This window comes from Pterocles gutturalis, unplaced genomic scaffold (genome assembly GCF_000699245.1).
Source record: "Pterocles gutturalis isolate BGI_N339 unplaced genomic scaffold, ASM69924v1 scaffold12968, whole genome shotgun sequence".
In the NCBI taxonomy this organism is placed as follows: domain Eukaryota; kingdom Metazoa; phylum Chordata; class Aves; order Pterocliformes; family Pteroclidae; genus Pterocles; species Pterocles gutturalis.
The window spans coordinates 46,073-66,917 of record NW_010120602.1 but is presented as its reverse complement, the minus strand read 5'-3'; the positions used below and the strand labels follow the sequence as shown (position 1 = coordinate 66,917).

At 37.6% G+C, this 20,845-nt stretch overlaps 1 protein-coding gene across 1 annotated transcript; it reads right to left on the bottom strand.

Moving 5' to 3' along the window:
• Window positions 1-7,279: 7,279 nt before the first annotated feature.
• GPR146 (G protein-coupled receptor 146) lies at window positions 7,280-20,428 on the bottom strand. The gene is made up of 2 exons (XM_010076967.1): window positions 20,141-20,428; window positions 7,280-8,328 (listed from the first exon to the last, which is right to left on the bottom strand). The coding sequence occupies exon 2, from the start codon at window positions 8,282-8,284 to the stop codon at window positions 7,280-7,282; it is 1,005 nt and encodes a 334-aa protein (XP_010075269.1). The 5' UTR covers window positions 8,285-8,328; window positions 20,141-20,428.
• Window positions 20,429-20,845: the final 417 nt, after the last annotated feature.

Sequence of the window (20,845 nt, the reverse complement as noted above, 5' to 3'; positions counted from 1 at the left end):
ACAGTAATGTTTCTATCAATCACAAAATAAATTCCTCAGTATGGGTGGATCATCTATGTAACTCAGCTGTGAGAACTCAAATAATACTCTGCTTCTATTACAGGGTGGAAAAAAGCTTCTTCTAATGGCAAGTTCTATGAAAGAGCTGGTCTCTGCAGAGCACTGCAGGTACTAGAATGATTATATAATTGCACATAGGCTAACCTGAAAAAATTTCAGAAACTTCTATATTACTTAAGTATGAAATCTATTTCATTGTGAACTAGTGAAACCATAACTTAATTAGAAAGAATTACAGTGCTCTGGAGCTGAATGGGAATGGCGCTTCCTTTGATCTTGGAGCATCTTGTCAGCCACAATGACTACTACCAGATGTTTCATAAAACAGTACAAGGAATCTATGCTTTTTGAGTAAATATTCCTTTCTTGTGAATAATCAGACATAATAGCCTGGTTAAATATCCTTCTGTTAGGTTCAAAACCAAAATTAACCGTTGTTGAGATTTGTTTCTTGAAGCAGAATTTTCTCTTGCCTGCCTCATGCTCACAGCACGGTTTGTAGAAGTTACGGTTGATTTTGTTTCTTCTTACAGATACTTGCAGCAATACCCTTACTGCTTGCAGATAGGACCAGATAGTACAAATCTGTCTTTAACCAGAAACTGGGACTGATTTTTTTTTTTTTTTTTTTTTATTTGTAAACTGATGATTAACTTAAATCCTTTAATTAGTTTTACGGATCTTACAGCTTTTGGGAACTGCAGGAGTATTCTGCTACTGACCACCAGATGGAGTTTCTAAAACAGCTTTGATAACCTAATACCAGAATTAATTTCAAAATGCTCCTTTAAAGGTTTTGGAGATGAGTTAAGAAACAGTTGTAGAAATTCTACCAGCTTTAAGATGAATTTTAGCTTAAATTTGCAAATGTTGTTGCTAAAGTTAGGCTTTTCCAATTCATTTTGTAATTGGTAATGCATAGGCTACCGTGCAAGTGGTGAGCACAAGAACTTCCTATTGATACCAGTGAGATTTGTGATGAAACCACTTTAATTTAGGAGATTAATTCTGTGGTTTTGAAGGTTAAATTAATCCAGAGTTGAGCACTTTCTCTGCATTTTCATAGCAGAATTATTCCTACTGTTGGGCAGTATACTTGCAGGTACAGTTCTGCAAGGTGTGTCTAATTGTTAATCTGTTTCTCTTCTTGCTGGTCCTCTCTCCAGTTCTCTGAGTTGGGAGTATTTATGCTGCTGTTTATCTTTTCATATAATGCATCATCAAGTACTTTTAAACTAGATAAAATGGATTCTCTTTCTGGTTATAAATTTGGTTTGTTTTAAAGAACTTTTGATAGGAAGTATTTTTTAAAAATATGTTTTGTATATTTCATAGAATCATAGAATATTCAGTTCATAAACTCTCGTAATAATCTGGTGTTTTAAAAATCTTTTACTGTCATGATTTGTAATAATATAAGAATTCTGCCTGCTGTAGACTGTGAATAATTTTGATGATTCTTGTGAATGTTATGAAAGTGCCAGTTCTTTAGAAGGAAGGAATACAAGGGAATCACATGGACTTCTAAGGAAAGTTAAGGACTTGGTGGGAAGAAAGTGGAATGACAAAGTAGGTAATAAATCCTCTTCTCTCCTGGTGGGAAAAGGATGTATTCAGCATATGCCAAAGTGTTTTGATATATAATGGAAAGCTGAAGGAAAAACAACAGAGGAAACTTTTCACACTTCAAATTTGTTGCCATGGCAGTCTGCACAGCTGGTTTTGTATGTTTAGATTGCTTTTACTCGGAAAAAGTATTGCATGAGATAGTAAGCAAACCCTTGTATTTCATAACTAAGAAACTGCAAAAATTAATCTTAGAGCATATGGTTCAGATTCATCAGTGTGTTGAGCACTACAGCTGCAGAAACTTTGGTGAAAGTCAGTACTTCTCAAAGTTCTCAGCCAACAGCAGAACTGAGAGCAACACTTGGCCGGATTCTGCTTTTGTTTTCTCTTACCAGTCCTGTGCCGCCGCAGTGGAGCTCATGAGAAGGTCCCCAGCCTGAGCTCTGTACTGCTTTCATTTTTAATGAGCAATGATAAAATGGGGTTATACCTATGTACTTATCCATAGCACAGAAACAATTTAATTGAATCTTAGTTTAAAAAAAAAAGTGTGTTACTTCCCTTTGACACTTCTGGTAGAGGTGTCATGTTTTCTTGGCAACCTAGGGGCCTGTTTTCCTCTTATATGATAGTTAAATGCGTGTTTTCTGCAATTGCTACACAATGCGGTTGCCTTTGGTGCAGTCTCTTTGTATTGACAGAAAAGGGCAGATTCTGATGCCGTGTTGGCCTGGTTTGTACTAGTGAAAACCTATTGACTTGGTTGTACCTGATCAACTCTTTTTATTTGCATTTATGTAAAAGTTCACCTTAGCAAACCTGTAGGCCTGTGAACTTGCTGCTTATTAACTAGCTCTGTTCTCAGTTAAGATCCTTCAAGTCTATGTTGTATGAAAGGAGTTTTACTAATCCAGACGAGAAACATAACCATCATACAGAAAAAGGCTCTATGTTAAAGCTCTGAGGAATGAAGCATCAGAAAATCATACTGTTTGTTTAGCGATGCTGGCTCTACAATGAGAGTAAAAAAATTCTCTTTAAACCATTGTTTGGAAGGTAGGGCATCTTGTCAGATATTAGGCTTTGACTAAATAATATAATATTGCAGCTTCCATTTTCCCAGTTTCCATCTCCATTTATTTCTCACTGAGACTTAGCACTCGGAAGTGCCTTGGACTTAGTCTTTTCTTTAAAGAATTCACCAATAACCAGTTTAAATAGAATTTGCTTTTACTTGCTGTTTTTCTACACTTTAGAGAAAATTTAAAGGGGACAAATAAATAATTTTGAAAGTAAAGCCAGGAAAATATTTTCATATATGTGGGGTAAACCAGCTGTTCCATGGTGAGTGATCTTTTGGTTATATGCAGTGGTTACTGCGATACATGTATTATGAGGTATGTTATATTCTTAAAGATAAATTTTCTTTGGGATGCCAAAGGTATGGGTTATTATACTATGTTGTTCTGGGAACCAAAAGAATTTCTGCAGGGAGCTGATTTCTGAGATCTCATTTGTGGCAGCACAAAGGAGAGGAAGTGACAAGGACACGGCCGATGTATGTATTAATCACCAGTCTCGTATTTCTTCTGTGCAATGTTACTCCATCCTATTAGTTGCAGGATACTTTATGCTGAAAAGAACTGGGGGTTGTGTGCCTTTTCACGTCCATTCTCAGCTACCTTCACGCTGATGAATAATGAGATTTTAATAATATCAAAATTATGGCCTGGAAAACTTAATATGTCTGATTTGACATCCAAGTCATGCAATTTGTTATGTTTTGATTCAGTGAAACAACATGGGCTTAACCTTGTCTACAATAGGTTTTTATCAGGAAGGCCAAAAATAAATCACACATCTTACTGACCAGATACACTTCAACAATTTTATTGAGAATTTATTATGAGTCAATAGTTCCTTTGTGCAGCTTTGCAGAAAGTCCTTTTCTACAGTATTTCGACATAGTATTGAAGGCCACATCTCTTAATTTTAGTAGAACCAGAAATCTTCTAGGGATTGATCACCTTATCAACTGAAATTGTGTCTTCAGAGACCAACTCAACTGGATTCCCAAATGAAAACTTTTGAAAGACCTCTACTAGGTTAGTCAACAAGGACCTGTCCTGAGCTAGCTATGTTAATAATTTAAGCAGGAGCAAAGAGCAACATTTTTTGTTATCTCATTGATTTGACTTAATTGGTGGTTCAGCACGAGAGCTATAAGCCATAGATCAACTCAAATATTAAATGTAATTTTGTGAGAAAATAACACTGTTAATAATGGCACTTAACTAGTGCTTACTTTCTAGCATACAGTATATACATACAGAAACATACAGTACACCTTACTGTTCAGAGGTTTGCATTTCAATGATACACTTCAAGAAATAATTTAATAAATTCTTTGCAAATTCTTTTTACATCAGTAGGCTGATTTTTATCTTGCATATATACAGTATTCATATTTATTTAAATGTGAAATAGATAAGTGCCTATTTACAGTCATCAGAAACCTTCAGGTATGTGAAATGGAAAGGCCCCATTCTTGAGAACTTTTTATATTAAAGATTTGTCCATAAAAGTTCTTCCATATTTATGATACCATGTATTTCCTTAAGTATTTTACTGCAATTGCTCTTCTATTTTTTTATATAACTATTGCAAAGTGCTCGCTTTTTGGGATACTGCTTTTTAAGAGATACCACGTGAGGGTGCTGCAATTAAGTTCAGAATTTCCTTAACAAAACAGCAGTCAGGCAGCTCCATGGCACAGTTTCTTTGAGGCAACTAATACATGAAATTAACTCTTAAAAGGTGAACGGATATCAATCTTCATTAAATTAGGAAAGTTGTTTATCTATACGATTGCCATCACACTTAGTATATTATCAAGCATACATGCAAACATACTTTACTCTGCTGCAATAAAAAAGATTAGAAAAAAAAATTGAGATTTCAAGAGTAAATTATATAAAAACTTGTTCTTTCTCCATCTCTTAAATAGCAGCTTCCATTTTACATGAATCCATTTGTAATGTCAAATCTTTGAATAAGATTTGTATCATCATAAAGGAGGCAGTCTAATGAAGTAAATGTGAATGGTACCCAGCGTATAAGACCAAGCATGGATAGAAACAGAGGAGCACAATGAAAATTAAATAGCACAGGGAAGTGAAAAAGGCAAGAGAAAAAGGTAAATTATAAAAGCCATGATCTGAAAGCAGGAATTTAACATGGAGAGAAAGGAACAGAAATATGACAGTTCTGTTAGAGGCAGAAAGTCAGATGTCTTTGGAGAAAAGGGAAACAGAAGTAAGGAAGCAACGTGGAAGTTAAAATTGCACTTAATGCTGCCTGCTCAGCCACACAACCCTGGCAGCGTCCCATTTCTGGAAGCCTCTATTCACACCAGATAAGCCAGCTCCTCCCTGATGGAATTTTTCCTGCATAATAGGACAGAATTTCTTTAACAGATTTTACATGAGAGATGTAATGTGGTGCATTAGGAAACCTAATTTTCCTTGGATGGGAAGAAGAGGATCCTATTTGCTTGACAGTTTAAAGAAAGGATGTGTAGAAGTGAGCTTGAATGCTCAAGATGTTTTGAAATTCATAGAAAACGTCTCAAGTTAAGGGGAAAAAAACCCAAGCAGCCGAACGGTTTACCAAAGCAGCCAGTATCATGTCAGCCTAGAGGCACTATAAATCAGTCTGTGATTCAGACACAGTGATAAAGAAAGGCTTAATTCCTTAACATGGCTTTATCAACAGGCTAAAATGATGAAGTAAATTGATGGGAGTTGTGCTGGGTAGTTTTTGTATGGAGAAAGCACCATAAAAATAGATGATTTACTCTACAGGGTTTAAGGGCTAAAAAAATATTCAATAGAATATGAAAAGCTATTAAAAAGTAAAGATTAATGGAGAGTCTTTCACCAGGATATTGATAACTTAGGGATGCTTGTATAGGAAGAAGATAAGCAAATGAGAAGAAATTAGTTGAATAACGTTGAAGACAAGGGAAAAGATTTGAAAAGGCTCTTCCTCACCTGCTTCCCACTTAGCATTTAAGCATGTTCCTATGCTGACAAATGACCAATTATCAGATGAGATTGTGCTGTAAGTGATGGGCAAGGTTCAATTCTGGTTTTGCTCCATGTTGTTTTTATACCAGAGGCTTGAAAAGACAAATTTTTTGAATGAAGTCATGGAATTTAAGTTGTGTTGTGACAGATTAAGCAACAACATTATTCTGCTGTGTTGCAGGGTAAGTGAAAAAGATGCTTTGCTGCCCCAAAACCAGCGGGAGAATATCAATTTAGCTTCTACCCTGCTCTGCCATCAATAATGCAATGGCAGCATAGGAACAGGTAGTTCTTGGGTCAGCATTTTGTAGTTTGCTGTTGTGGGTAACTGTTAATTTGCTTCCTGCAGCATGTTTGTGTTTCTTATGTATTTCATACACTCAGTAAAATTTGGCAATCTGTATTGTATTTCTTCATCCCCACTGTGAAACAGAGAAACTCTACTTTTATTGTGTACTCAAGAATCACATTGGGAGGCACTCCATTTCGGAGAGGTCAGCGAAAAGCTGATGCTGACGGGGATTCCTATATATTATTCCTATTTTAAAATCTTGTATGCATTGAAGGATTTTGTATGGTTTCCAAACCTCCAGTGATGCCCTAGATTAAAGAGATTTTAATTTATTTGTTGCAAACATATCCCTTGAAAATACAAAATGTTAATCATAAACATATTTATTTTTAAGATAATTACTCTTGTTACATGAACATATGTGGACCATAACACTTAGCCAGACATTCTTTACTAGTTAAATTTTGATTTAACTTTGTAAACCTCTGTGTCCTTCATTTGAATATGCGGAACAAACATCTCTCAGTTCCCTTAGAATTAGTTAATAAATATTTCAGAATTCTTGAAATGTTTTAGGATTCAAACAAAGCATTGGAAAAATAAAACACATTTTTGTTAATTGTTATATCTAAAAAAAATTAATTTACTGTAAATGTTAAAACTTAGGTTAGTTTGTGTGATAAAATAATTTCTGAAAATGGTAAATTAGGCTTCTTTTAGAGAGGATTCAGTGATGGGGAAAGAAATTAAATAATTTAATTTATAATTAACATTTACTACTTGGACATGTATAATTGGATAATATGATCTTTAGTAAAGATCATCTATATCGTCTTCATTGAAAAATGCTATTTACTTCATCAAGGATAGCACTGCTATGTCTTTGTACAGAAAATAAGGTACTACCTTTTTCTACACAAGATACAAGGTGCTGTGTCTTCAGTCAAGACTTCAATAAACTGCTTAGTGATTTCTTCAGACAAGAATATTAGAACGATGAAGACAAAAGAGTTTATGCTTTGTAACCATTTCAGTGCACTGGAAGTAGCAGATGTCACAGGTCTTACAGCACATAGGCCAGAGTCTCCCAAGATTTCAGCAAACAATTAACTATTTGAAAATTAAGACAGTTTCATTTAACTGTAATGGAAGGCTTCTTCTAGCCTCTTGGCTGGGACTCTGACATTCGTGGCTCCGAGTGCCAACACAGCAATATCGCACGGGTAAGTTAAGTACTGCAGTAACAGAGCACCAGAGGGTTTTTTCATACCTATGTCATAACTTGCTGTACTACTGTGCGCTCATGAGAACACCCTTGATTCCCACAGTGTATCTTTTTAAGCAAACGTCGTAATTTGTTGGGAAAGTTTTTGTTGATATATCTGTAGAGCAGAGGCATTACAAAGCTGCTTGAGAAAGCCAAGAATTTCGATAAAATCTTGGTAAAATGTAATATTCGACTGTAATTTTCATCTGCAATTCTTCCTTGTGCATTAGTAAATGTGCTTACCAAGAGAAGAGCATAATAGGGTGTCCATAACGCAAACTGTGCACAGACTGTGGCAATCAAAAGCCTGTGCACTGATGGATCTAATCGTCCAGTGTCTTGATCCAGTGGTGTAGCCTCTTTGCGTATTTGCAAGATTAGTACAAGTGCATACAGTACAGCGATAGCTGGTACAACATACCCGATAAAAACCATAATGGCATCTGCTGCTTCTTTGTTCTGCATCTTGGAACATTCAATTATTTTAGTGGATACGTGATTGCAGACGTAGAACAGGAGAGATGAAAAACTTGTAAGCATGGCACCACCCCATATGAATCCGCAAACGTGTTTGGTGTTGTACACGCTTGACATGTAAGTTCTAGGTAGAGCACGTTCGATGTAGTAGTCCAGACTGAGTAACGTGGTAGAGTACATGGTAACTAAAGACGAGACGTTGAATAAAATAAGTAAGGTGATATAAACTTCATTGTTGGAATTCCAGATGGCCCATTTTGTATTGGCAAGACCTAGAAGGTACATAGGTGCCAGAGCGTTGATGATGAGACCAGCAATGGCAATGTTGACGAAGTAAACGTCTGGCATAGTCATAGTAGCTTTGTTATATAGGTTAACTAGGACCAGCAAGCCATTGTAACAGAGGCCAATCGGGAAGCATATAATGAGGTAGAGTAGGGAAAAGATGGAAAGCACAAGGTGGAAGTCATGGCAGAGATGCTGGTCCTCACTGTTCTCGGTACTGTTGTTTAAGGTTTCACAGCTCCACATAGTGATTTTAGCTTTTGTATCTTCTCTGCTGGTTACCAGCTTTTCTGTAGAGAGAAACAGAGAAAGTATTGTTGAAATATTATATTGTAAGTGAAATGCAATGTAGTACAAAGAAAACATTTTGAAGATGGACGTAACTCATCAATTTAAGGTCAGTGACTGAAATGCCTTTTGATATTGTTAGTCTAGAATAAAGCCATCTGTGATTCATAATTTCAGGAGACTAGTAAATGTTCTGAAGTTGTAATTTAAATGAAATTAGTGGCAAATGAGTTGATACAGGACATTCAACAAGTAAATAATAAACAGTGTATCTTTAAAATAAGTACCGATGTAATATACTTGAAGATCAGTACAATGTTTTTAAAAATTATTAAACAGTACATTTTATATAGCTAATAAGGTATAAGAATAGGTGCTGAAGAACTGAAGGCTGTAAGCTGAAGCACAAATCTTAGCAGTAAGATGGAGAAAGAGTTCTCTAAGGTGTTAAATAAGGTTTCTCTTGAAAAGCTATTTCTTAGGAGGCATATCCGAGGCAGTATGGTGGATGTATACTGGATCACTGATAAAATTTACAAAGACTAGAGGAAACTGGGAAATGAGGTCAAGGGGTTTTTTATAGGTCAGTTCGTATTCAGACTTCCAACCTAAACCATTTAGTTCTGAAAAAACAATGGACCTCTGTAGTCTAGGGAACCTAATATCAGGGCAGCCTGACTTTCCAAAAAGGCAAGAATTAGCTATCATTTCCTCTCAAAATAGCTTGAATTCTTTAAAAAGTATGCTAGTATCAGTAGTTGTTGTCCAGCTATCTTTCCTTTATCATCAGGAAAGAGATAACATTTCAACTGAACCCAGTGAACTTCAAAGCAATCACAGAAAGTCTCTTTCCAAGACGCAGAAATAAGTAATCTCTAAAGTACAACTGAAAGCATTCATAGCCTTAAAATCATGGTATTATTCCTTCCAGCCCATTTCTGGGACAGCGTAGAATTTATGCAGCAGGTGATTTCCCACGTCACGTGTACTCTGTCAGACACTCAGCGTTCTTTTGTGTGTTTCCCTTTTAGCCCGTACATGAAAATATAACCACACGTACCTGCATTCTTTCTGGAGAGAACAAGATTTAATCAAATCCACAATAAACATTGTGCAATTAAAATGAATGTTACTAGACATGCTATACTCCATGAACCATATGGCTATACGGTATGGGTTTTGTAAGCATATGAATACGTGGTTGCGTGTCTCCAGTGCTAATCCTTTGACACTTCAGCTGTAGTACGGAATTTGTTCCAGAATCATGTCAAATTCCATTTTTTATTTCCCATGGCAGTTCTGTGTGCATTTTTTTTTTCTAAATACCATAGCTTGTGCCAGAGATCAGGCTACAAATACAGTAGTTTTAACTGGGCAAACAAATTTATATTCCACTGCTGGATCTCCTCAGATAAGTGGCAGCAGCATAAGATGCAGTTCTGTTGTTTTCAAAGCTTTCCTTCACCTTTGTGGAAAAACATTTTTTTGTGTTCTCAAATCAGTTCTTTAGCTGTAGTATTGCATATGAAAAGGAAGTATGATATTGTTATGTTGTCTTTCAATCCTCCTACTATTTTTGAGCACTGAAAACAACCCAGTTTATTTTCAGGAAGCATCTGTTGTTTTAAGTTTTTAAGAAAGTTGTTGTTTTTTTTTTTTTTTTTTTTTTTTTTTTTTAAAAAAAAAAAAGCTGTTTTGCACAGTTGAAGGCAACCGAAATTACATCCCATTGAACTGTTATGACTTGATTCAACCAAAGCAGCAGACTGGAACTAGATATTGCAAATATACGCGTTACAGTGAGTGCAAGGGTGACTAAGCACAGGGAAGGATACAATCAGGTAATTCCATTATGCAGGTTTATCCTTAAGCATGGAGCTTTGATTACTCCAGACTGAATTACATCAGCCACAGAATACTCGCCTGCACATTGTCTCAAAAGATCAACAGTCTTTGCTACCACATTTTATAGAGCAGGGGGATGTCTGGTTTCACAAGTGTTTTTAGTAATCACCCCTTTTTACTTCACATCCTCTCAATGCCCTTAAATAAGACAACTCTATTTTAATGACAGACATGGCAGGCAGTTCATTGTGTTAAATAGTAATCTTAGGAAATTACGAAATTTACCTCTGAAATGAGCGAAAATAAAATCAAAAGTAAAAATATTTTCTGAAGAAACTATTACGAAGACTTCTAAATGACGAGATACTTTTGCCACCAGTGTAGAAATCGCCCATTTTAATTGTCACTTACCTGTGAAGGCACTGAACCTGTTTGCTGTGCTGCACAGGCCCAGCTCAGCATTTCTTACCCAGCCATGTCTTTTGTCATTTTAAAGGCAGTTTTGTCTTCACAGGCCATGTCTGGGTAAGTCCTTACGATGCTTCGGATGCAGCAGTTTTTCTCGATTATCTGAGCTAACCTCTTCTCCAGTCACAAGTAGTTTTGCAGTCCCAGGTGGACTCTGTTGCATAAGGGCACGCTGCAGTCCTCTTGTTTACTGTGGCCTGACTCAGCCCTCCCTAATGCTCCCCTTGGTCTTCGCTGCTTTTAGACTTTTATCACACTGGAAATTAAAATCAGAACTTAAAAAGTCAAAGGAAAGCGCGTCCTGCCAGCCGCCGCTCGCTCTCCAGCCTGCCTTTCCCACAGCCCCAACCTCAGTTGCTCTAAAGCCTCTTACCTTTAATTCACGTTTTACATTCCTCCGCGCTGCCGGATCCGCACGCGTTTGATAAGCAGCGTTTCCGAGGAAGGAAGCTGCCTGGAAAGCCCTGTCTTGTTTCTCTTTGAAAACATGGTGCTCGCCTCTTGCCAGCGCCCAGGCAGCGTGCTGCTCTGCGTGCCTGCCTGCGCTGCACTTGTTTTTCCTCTATAAGTTACTCACAAGTTTCTGCTTGGCTTGGCAGGCGGCAGGCCCCTCCCTTTCCCTGTTTACAGCCAGTTTCAAGAAGTGAGAGGCTGTGCTTGGAGGGGAGCGAGCTGTTGGATCCAGCTCAGTTTTAGTCTCTGAGTTTTAGATTTACTACTTAAAATATACGGGCTGCTGGAGCAGGCAGGTTTGTTATGGTATTGTCATCTGCGCTGGGGTTCTCCGGGGACATTGGAGAGACTGTTCCATTCCCTGCAAGTGCAATCAACAGCTCTCGTTCAAGAGCGTGGGTTTTATTTTTAACCTGGGATGAGAATATGTAGCTTTGAGGTTCCATTTTTATAGGCCATACGTCCTAAACAATCAGTATTTAAAAATTCCTGTGTTACGAAGGGCGCAGGTGCTTGTGCTGCTTGTGAAGGTGAGCTAGCTTGTGATACAAGCTTGGAGGAAAAGTTTCTGGGTGTTTACTTTGAATTTAGAGATTGTCTTGGTATTGTGAAAAGGCATTAATGAAGTGAGCCTCATTTTCTGATGGTATTATGGATTTCATTCTGTTTCCTTTTTTGAAAAGTTGAAAAGACGATTGTTCTCAGAGTATTTGCGTGTCACTCGCAATTAATGGCTATGAGCGTGTATGTTCTCTACACCTTGAAAATGGATCACTTCTTGAAAGAGTTTTTGAACTGCAGGTTGATAGTTTATCCCATACTGTATTTTATACTGTGGTTGTTTTGGTTTTTATAATGGGAACTCCTCAGATGAATGAACCTTCGAAGTATGTTTTTTAAGTGATGTTGTCAACTAAAACCAAGAGTTGCCTTACTTTTTCAAAATAATTTCTTATTTGTACAGATTCTGAGGCTTTCTTTCATAGCAAATAAACACCAGTGAATAATCCCTTAATTAAAAATGAAGCAGGTGTTTATGAAATAAACACCAGAGAAACACTAAAAAAGGTTACTCAGTTTGGGTTGAGTTACTCTATCTGCCTATAGTTTGGTTTTTTTCAGGCAAAGTCTGTGCTTCTTGGTTTGTGTTTAACAACTCATTACGGATACTATAAAGCCACTGCAATTCCCAAATGGCAGAAAATTCCTACATTCCTATTTGATAGATAGTCCAGATACAGCATTGTGTATGTGCTGTGGATAACTGTGTGTTACGACCTGTGGCATCAGGTCTTTGCTGCCTCAAAACTTTAGAAGGACTTTAATCATCGTAAGTTCACAGGGGAAACAGCAAAGTAGGAAGGGTATTAGAGTAGAAGTACCTTTAGGGTTCTGATACTTGGCCAAACTCCAATTTCTTTACATGCCATAGAAGTTGAAGGTGGTTTTATTTTGATAAAAATTTGCATGAAGTACTTAAGAAAAATTCTTACTACACTACACAAAAACTTAAGAGCACTTGGTGGCAAAGATTATTTTAGGAACGATCCATAAAATGAACTTTAATGAGGAAAAATGAAGTGCTGCTTAGCTGTATTTCAGAGTCCATAGCTGCAATCAGGTTTTTTCAGACATTTTCATTCATAATGCAGCACTAAGCTGCAGAGCAGGTTGGTTAACAGTTTTAAAGATAACCATTCTATGCTCTGATTATTTTATTTAACTTTAAAAAACCCAAACCTCTATCCAGCTATAGCACTGTCTCTTGCTCTGCAGATTTTGTTTAGACAATAAATTGTCTACTTGCTCTGTTATCTATATGTGAGATAGATCTTATCTAGATTATCTAACCTCTTAATGTGTGCTTTCATAAGCTCTAATATCATTATAAACCACACATAGCTAACAAAGCCCTTGCCAGCAAGTTAAGTCTCTAAACAGGCTGAAGACTTCTGCCTTCATCAGGTTTTCTAGAGTTCCCACAGGATCTCTTAATTTCTACAAAGACTGAAACCCAAGGGTACTGCATGGGGTACGACATAGAGCTTTGCTGGACGACACAGATTTGCTTCAGATCAGGACTGAGAAGACTGAAAAGCTTGGCCAGAAGTGTTGCGTATGAGCATAAACCATGACTTGGTAGATTGTCAGCAACTCACTAGGGCTTGAAAGGTGGTTTTTGAAAGTGACATGCTAAATGTTATTTATGAATTAATTCTTAAAACTTTAAATAATATATGATTGGTATTTCTGGAAGATAGATTACCTGCAGTTAGTTGTAACTTAAGGGGAACATGCTCTGAGCTCTGGGATGCAAGAGAATGAAGTGGCACATTGCTGTTATCTCTCTGGGTCTGGGTAATGTGACATTTTTTTAGGCTTAGTAGCTTATACACATGCCATAGGGATTAATTGTTGGCTTGTTGGCTGGATATAGAGAAAACTAAAACTAAAACCAGATTTCCCAGGTTAGATGTGAGGGGAAAAAAACCACAGCAGTACAGGCAAGTAGGTTTCAGAACAGACTTTCCTTCAGCAGTTGCTGAGTTGCTCATATTGTTATAGAATCACAGAATGGTTTGGGGTGGAAGGGACCTTAAAGATCATCCAGTTCCAGCCCCCCTGCCATGGGCAGGGACACCTTCCACTAGACCAGGTTGCTCAAAGCCTCATCCAGCCTGGCCTTGAACACCTCAGTATAATGATACAGCTCAGATAAAATGCTTTAAACATTAGTGGAGAAGAAAATCCTGCTTGATGCTGGGTGCTGGGCTGAAAAACAGGCCCCTTCCAACCCTATCATTTATGTCTTTGTGGTGCAATCGTTGACCAGTTTGACATGTGGTATGTTTATAATTGATATCAGTTCCATTTTATGATGTAGTTAATTCAGCACAATATAATGTGAAAGGAGCCATGACTAAATTACAGGAATAATCAATGTATAAAGTAGCATTGAATCTAACTCTGTCTTGGCTGTTTAAAAAGTACAAATAAAAAAGCAAGAGTAGGTCAGTTGGAAGAGGGTGGTTTTTTCTTTGCACAGTAGGACTGGTCCTGCAAGAGGGAGCACAGAGCAAGGAGTTTGCTACTGATGGGAAGAGCAAGTGCCCAGCTGCCTGGTCCCACTGATTTCACCCTCATCATTAGGTTCAGTTTTTGGTTTTCCAAACCCAGTCCCGTTGCAGAATGAACTTGCTTTAGTAGCAGCATAACAATAATTAAAGATAAAAAAAAGAGACCTTTGACTCATACTGTCCAACTATTGCCTACTCCTGCTTAATTCTGTTCGATTTGAGTGCTATGCGCCCATTTCCACCTTCATAGCTTATTGCCTCCCCTTGATCCAGTGTAAGCACCATCTTTGTGGTAAATCATCTGCACAGGAGCTACCTGGTTATTCAGATCCTGCTTCTGCTGTGATAATGTACCTACTGCCCCTGGCCTCTTGGCAACCTACTAAATAGATGCAGTATTTTTTCATGTTTTAACCTTTTGTTTACATCATTATTATGTAAAATATATAATTCCATATAATATGAAACTATTAACAATGTCAGCTGCACACTTTGTTTCTATGTAGGTTGTTCATCTCTTTGAGTTTGTGTAAGGGCATGTCAGAAGTAAGTCTCTGCAGATTGCTGTCATAGATCAGTAAGCATCAACAAATCAGTTCAGATGCTCGTTTGGATTGGAAGAAAGAGGAAAACTTGATTTTAGGTTATGGCAACTGTTTTTCAAGATATACATCTTCTGTATGTTAGGCTAGAACTGAAGAACTTCTGGCTCCAGAGTTCATAGAAGATTGCTCAAAGCAACGCGTGTACCCATCAGAAACGGGTAACTGTGTTTGCTTTCTTTCCTCTTTTCCCCTCAATTTTTGAGCAGCTTAAAGCTTATGAGAACAGATAATACATTCCAATGAAGACAGACAAAAAGATCAGCTACTCTGGAAACAGCAATAAAAATTGCCAAAGGGTGTTTTTAAGAGGCTTTTATATCAGTTAGAGAGCAGCAGTGTGGTAGTGGTCTGGAAGGTTGTAATAACCAAAGACTACGGGGTAGAAGGGGCAAATGAAATTCCTGCAAAATGTGGAGACTAAGTTCTGTGGAGAGGTGATAGTCCAGCATTAAGGCCCCTGAAGATTTGTGTGGAAGGAGTCCTGTGTTCAGACACAGATGCTATCTGCCAGGGACATCTGCCACTCCAGATAAATATTGCTTTTTTATGCTGTTTATTTCTTTGTAATAGAGCCTCTGTGGGAGCTGGGTCGCTGGTGGCTGTGCCCTCCTCCCAGCTGCTCAGGAACAGCTGTAGTGGGAGCTCTGCATGGGTTAACTCTATAAACTTGATCATGTTTTGTTAGCTTCTGTGAGTCCCACTATCAGATGAGTGTGTCTGGTCTCCTGCTCCACCTCTTCCTGACTTAACTTTATCACGGAATTCTGAAAGAGCCTCTGCATGGAAAACCTGGCATAAACCTGGCATATCTTCTTTTTTTTTAACATTTGTGTGCAGTGAGAAAGGATTCACCATAGAGTGAACAGTGGAGCTTTGAATACATCATGGATATGTTGTGGGTTAAGATTTCATTACTGTGAAAAGTGAGAGATCTTATTTTCATGCATTTCTAAAGATGGGGTATTCCACCAGGCAGGGTGAATTCACACAGCAGTTACCTGTATTTATCTACAAGCCCTAGCTGCCTGGGTTTCTGAAATGAGATACAATTCTGAGATGCCCAAATATTCACTAGGTAATACTTTTCTTAAAAAAAAAATTATGTATATGCAAAACCAAAACCCCTGTAATTTTCCTAGTATTCATATTCACTTATAGTGTATTAAATAACAGGAATAATTAGAATTAATGTAGTATTAGAAAATAGGCTTCATAAGATGCTTTGAGTTCTGGATTTTATAAAGTGGACTAATTGGAGTACAAGACGTGACAGCTTCTAAGCATCAGCAGAGTAGACACTGCCATTCAGTGTGCTGAATACAAGCAGCCAGTCAGCACTACTGCAGCTCCTGGCCCATGTTTTCAGAGCCGTTGGAAGCTGATTTTGATGCAGCTATCCTACTTTAAGACTAAGTGTCAACAAACTTAAAATTCAGTATCAAGATGATTGCAAGTTGCTATATATATTCAGATTTTTAACTAGTTCAGTGAGAAAAATATTTTTAAAAATTTAACCAGTGTTGGAATTTCCACTGTGCTTGTAACTGGTGAGCCTCAGAAACCAAAAGACTTAATTAAAACATACAATTCCAGTTCCTTGGAGAGCACACAAGCCCATATTTTAATTCATTTTAAAACTGAATATAAGTTGCAGTTTCTTTTCATGTGAAGTACTTCAACTCAGTGGATCTAACAAGGTTTACACGCGCCTTCAGAAAGCTTCTTACTATTGTGATGATGTTCAGAGTAACTGGGACTTAGTAGATTTACATAGTAGATACAATTTGTCCCACTGTCTTTAATTAAAGTATTTAGTTCATTTTTTCTGACCTAAGGAGTCAAATATATTAGGTGGGCGATTTAATTAAAGGATCTTTTCTATATGATAGTCATCAGTGTTTAACTACAGGAGTTCTTCCCCCCAGTATCTACAGACACTTAAGCTATAGAAAAACAAGTCAGTTAAGACTGGTTTGGGGCAAAAAATGTTTATGAAACTTACATGTTCCTTTTTTTATGTAGAGATCATCAGATCATGGAGACAAATTTAAAATTTTCTGCTGAGGCCTTTTTAATATTGAGAAAATATAAAATTACATGACAATTTCATGGTAAATTTCTTTGTTTAGCTACTTTATTTGTTTAGCTCATAGGTACAAACTGATAATTTACATCAGCAAGTGGCTAGACCTCTGCATTTCCAGCATTTTGGAGTTGCTCGGGTTCCAGGTAAAGAATGTATGTGAACCAAACACTGTGCTTCTGGTTTGTGTAAATCGGGATCACTTCAGTAAAGAAGGGAGATTCTTGCCAATCAAATTTAATGCACATTATCCCTATCCTACATATTGCAGACTGAATTTATTCCAGGGACAGAGCGTCCAAGGTGCACCAACTCTGCTGGAATGACTGGAAATGAGTTGGCCCGGTGAGCTGGCAGGGTGGAAACAGCAGCTCTTATCTTAACCCGCTGTTTGTTAGTTTCACCCATGCTTAGGACTTGTGACAGGGAACACTGCTGAAATCTGGCAGGATGAAAACATTCCCCACAGCTATTTTGCTGCCAGTTGCAAAGACTGACAGGAGGCACAGATGGTAGTTTTCCTGGAAACTATAATGTAATGCCATTTCCTATTAGAAACATCGGTGAAAGCTGACCCAGTGACTTATCAACAAGACATCGTGTTGACTGTGTAGGAAGCTCTTGTGAAACAGACTCAGACTGCAGGGACCAGGTTTCCAGTAAATGCAAAAATATTGACATAGTTCTTTCTCAGATAACATGTATAACAATGAGTATATAACTGGTTTGAGTTTGAAGGGAAAATAGGCTCTCAGCAGAATTGCACTCAGGCTGAAATGACTTCAAAATTTTTCACATCCGTTGGAGATAAACAGATATCTTTCTGATAATTGTCAGCAAGTCTGAGACATCTTGTTCTTGACACTCCTGTGGCTTTTAATTTCTATTGCTGTTGAAGGAAATATCATTCTCTAGCTGCCTCTTGGATGAACCTGAATGTTTACTGATTGCATCTTATTCCATTTATAATGTCTGAATAAAATACTTGTAGGAGGGCTAGTATAATATTAATGCTGATCTAAGGGTGGCTATTATTAAACTGTAAGATTTGGAGTAGGAATTTTCATTTTCCAGGGGCTTGAAATTAATTAAGAGGCACCTTACTGACAATGAATGGGTTCTAATTTGTCCATCTACTGCTTGTCATGTGCCACTCCCTACTCCACTTTATCAGTGACAAGGATTTTTTTTTATTCATCAAAATTTTCTACTAATAATCTTGCTTTCTTATAAGGCTCCCCATTGTACCTGGATGTATAGAATGACCCTTCCATCAAACTTGAAAAAGCCAGTAATAACCTTTAGCACTTTCTGTTCTAGGATGCTGACAGAGGGTTGACAGGTTTAAGGATTTGATGATTTGATTTGAGTCCTTGGCCACACTTTCACAGGTGTGTGGGCAGGGATGCTTCCTTAGATATCCTTAATGGGTGTTGTTTGCTCTCGCCCAGTATGAGGCTGGGAAAATGTTTCCATGGGCAAAAAAAAAAAAAAAAAGGCAATTTTGGGGTAAGAAGTGTGTAAAGGAGTCTGGGACCTCTGTACACCAGGATTCTCTAAACCTGAAGTTTCCCATTACAAAAACATATTTGAATTACACCTTGAGTATACTACTTGTAGCCACCTGTTACCCACATTCTGTCCCATCCACGGTATTTTGGGAAGCCATGGTTAGGATTTGTACAAATTCCTGGGACTACAGCCAAATGAATGACATTGAAATAAATACTAGCTCTTACTAATTGCAGTGTATCGATTCACATGCTATATAGCAATTACTGTTTGTTTCTTTTAATTTGATCAGATTATTTTTGAAGATTTCTTATTGTCCTTGATAGGTACACACATTTTAAAAACTCTTGCATGCTATAGGAAGAAAGCACAATTTCTGTAGCAGATTTTGTTACTGCTGGAGTTGTATAGAGCCTTGATATGTAACATAAATTTATAATCTGCTTCCTCCTGTGCTAATGGGTGGAAGCCCGAGAAGTAATTAGTTTGTCACGGTAGCCAGTTTCTTAATAACGATTGATAAATGGTTGTTTTTACATAGCCCACACAGGCACAGGGTGCATCCCAGCAGTAAACCACAGTTTGTGGGGAGGTCACTGGAGCCTACTCAGCCTATCTTCACTTAAATGAGCTGTACATGTTTAGCTGTTGTGGAAAATAATGCAGAATATTCTGATAAACTCTTATCTGATGTTCAGATCCTGCACACAGAGGTTCAAATGAATCATTCTGATGTACGGATCACAAACATAGATGTTCACATGAATCACTTTGTCCAGGCATTTGATTAACTTTTTTTCATTATTTCAGTATCAGCCCAACTTCTGTTGAAATCCCTGGGATACTGCCTGGGCTTAAATGATGGGACCAATCAAATATGTGAAGGATGCAATGCGGGATGAGAAACAGGGTGCTGCCTTTTTATGCTGCTTTAGCATTTATATAAAAAAGCCATAAAGTTCAGCTGACAGAGCCCTAAAAGAAAGTAGGTCTTCTGCTAAGTACAGTAGAAAACAGATTTGCAAATATGGTGATTAGCCTCCATAAGCATTTTTAACTATGCTAAAAGGGGCAGCAGTCATTCTGCTTATTCAAAGCTGCTGCTGAGAGCAGTTAGGAAATTTTCAGTGCTTTGAAGTTTGCCTTTGGCTTACCTTCTTTTATAATATAAATGAAAATGTAGCTTAATTGTGATTAATTAGCTAATTAGATACTGCTGTGTCTTTTAGCTGCTTTGCAGTAATATTTCACAGTATGGTTTGCTGTATGTTTTATTATGCTATGAATAGAAGATTTAAGTATCTCACTTTCATTGAGAACTTTTTGCTTTATTAAAGACTAATTAGATTCTAACTTTTGATCAATTCCTCTGCTGTACTTCTGCCATACTGATCTACTTCTAGATTTAATATGCAGAAAAATTGAGATCTCGTACATTAAGAGCAATTAATAAAAAACACAAAAGCACATACTCAGTACATAAAAAAACCAGTCAATGAGAAATCCAGCCTAATGTGCAAGAGCATGAAAATTGATATGCAAAAGAAAAAGCCTACTGAAATTTTCTTTTGGACAACCAGATAAAAGTAGGAGCATGACAAATTTAAACAATGACGTTTTTGTTAAAGAGCTGTTATCTAAAAACTGAACACTGGTTTCTAATGATGGCACTATTCATTTTCACGAATCCAAGTTTTATATGCATTAATGTAAATTATTTGTAGGCTCTTAAAACCCAAAAGCTAAAAGGTGAACTTCTTTAAAATCTCACCTGGTAGGCACTGCCTTGGTGCTCCGTGATGGCTGGCAGAAACATTTTGGCCACCAAGTCAGACCCTTTCCAAAGTGAGCTCAGCAGAAACTCCAATATCTGATTTCTCTAGTAGGAGTAAACAACGGGAGAGCTTAGGAAAAGACTGCTGACACCGCTGCATCGCCCTGGGTAGTGGCACCGAACTCGGTGTATACATGTGACTTCCCCTGCACATACATACGCATAATCCTTTAAGCTTCAGCTGCACGCTCTTACTGGCGCAGAGGGGCTGCTGCAGAAACAGGGGCCTGATCCTGCTCTGTGTACTGTGCTCGTAATTGTGAAGGGGGATTTTTGGGGTCTTTTTTTGGAAAGGACAAACTGAAAGGACATTACTGGGGTTTGAGGACAGTTCAACCTTTGGTGTAGTTATGTAATGGGAGACAAATAGCAGCTGCATCAAACCCAGAGAGCCTTTTTGGTATGAGAAAAGACTTTTTACTATAGGAATAGCTATTCTGCAAAGCTGTGCACGTTAACAGAGTAACAAACTCGGAGGAGAATAAGCCAAACTGGCAAAAATACTATGTTAGTAAAATTTTATTTTCCTTAGAGCTACTCATCACAGCTGTGTTTGTTGGGAGTCACATCCCCTCCCGCCTTTGAAAAACAATGCTATTTAGCAAAAGCCTTAACATCCACTTGGCCTTTGGAGAGTTTAGA

Coding starts and splice junctions, on each gene's coding strand:
- GPR146 (XM_010076967.1), bottom strand. CDS start 8,284: ATGTGGAGCTGTGAAACCTTAAACAACAGTACCGAGAACAGTGAGGAC.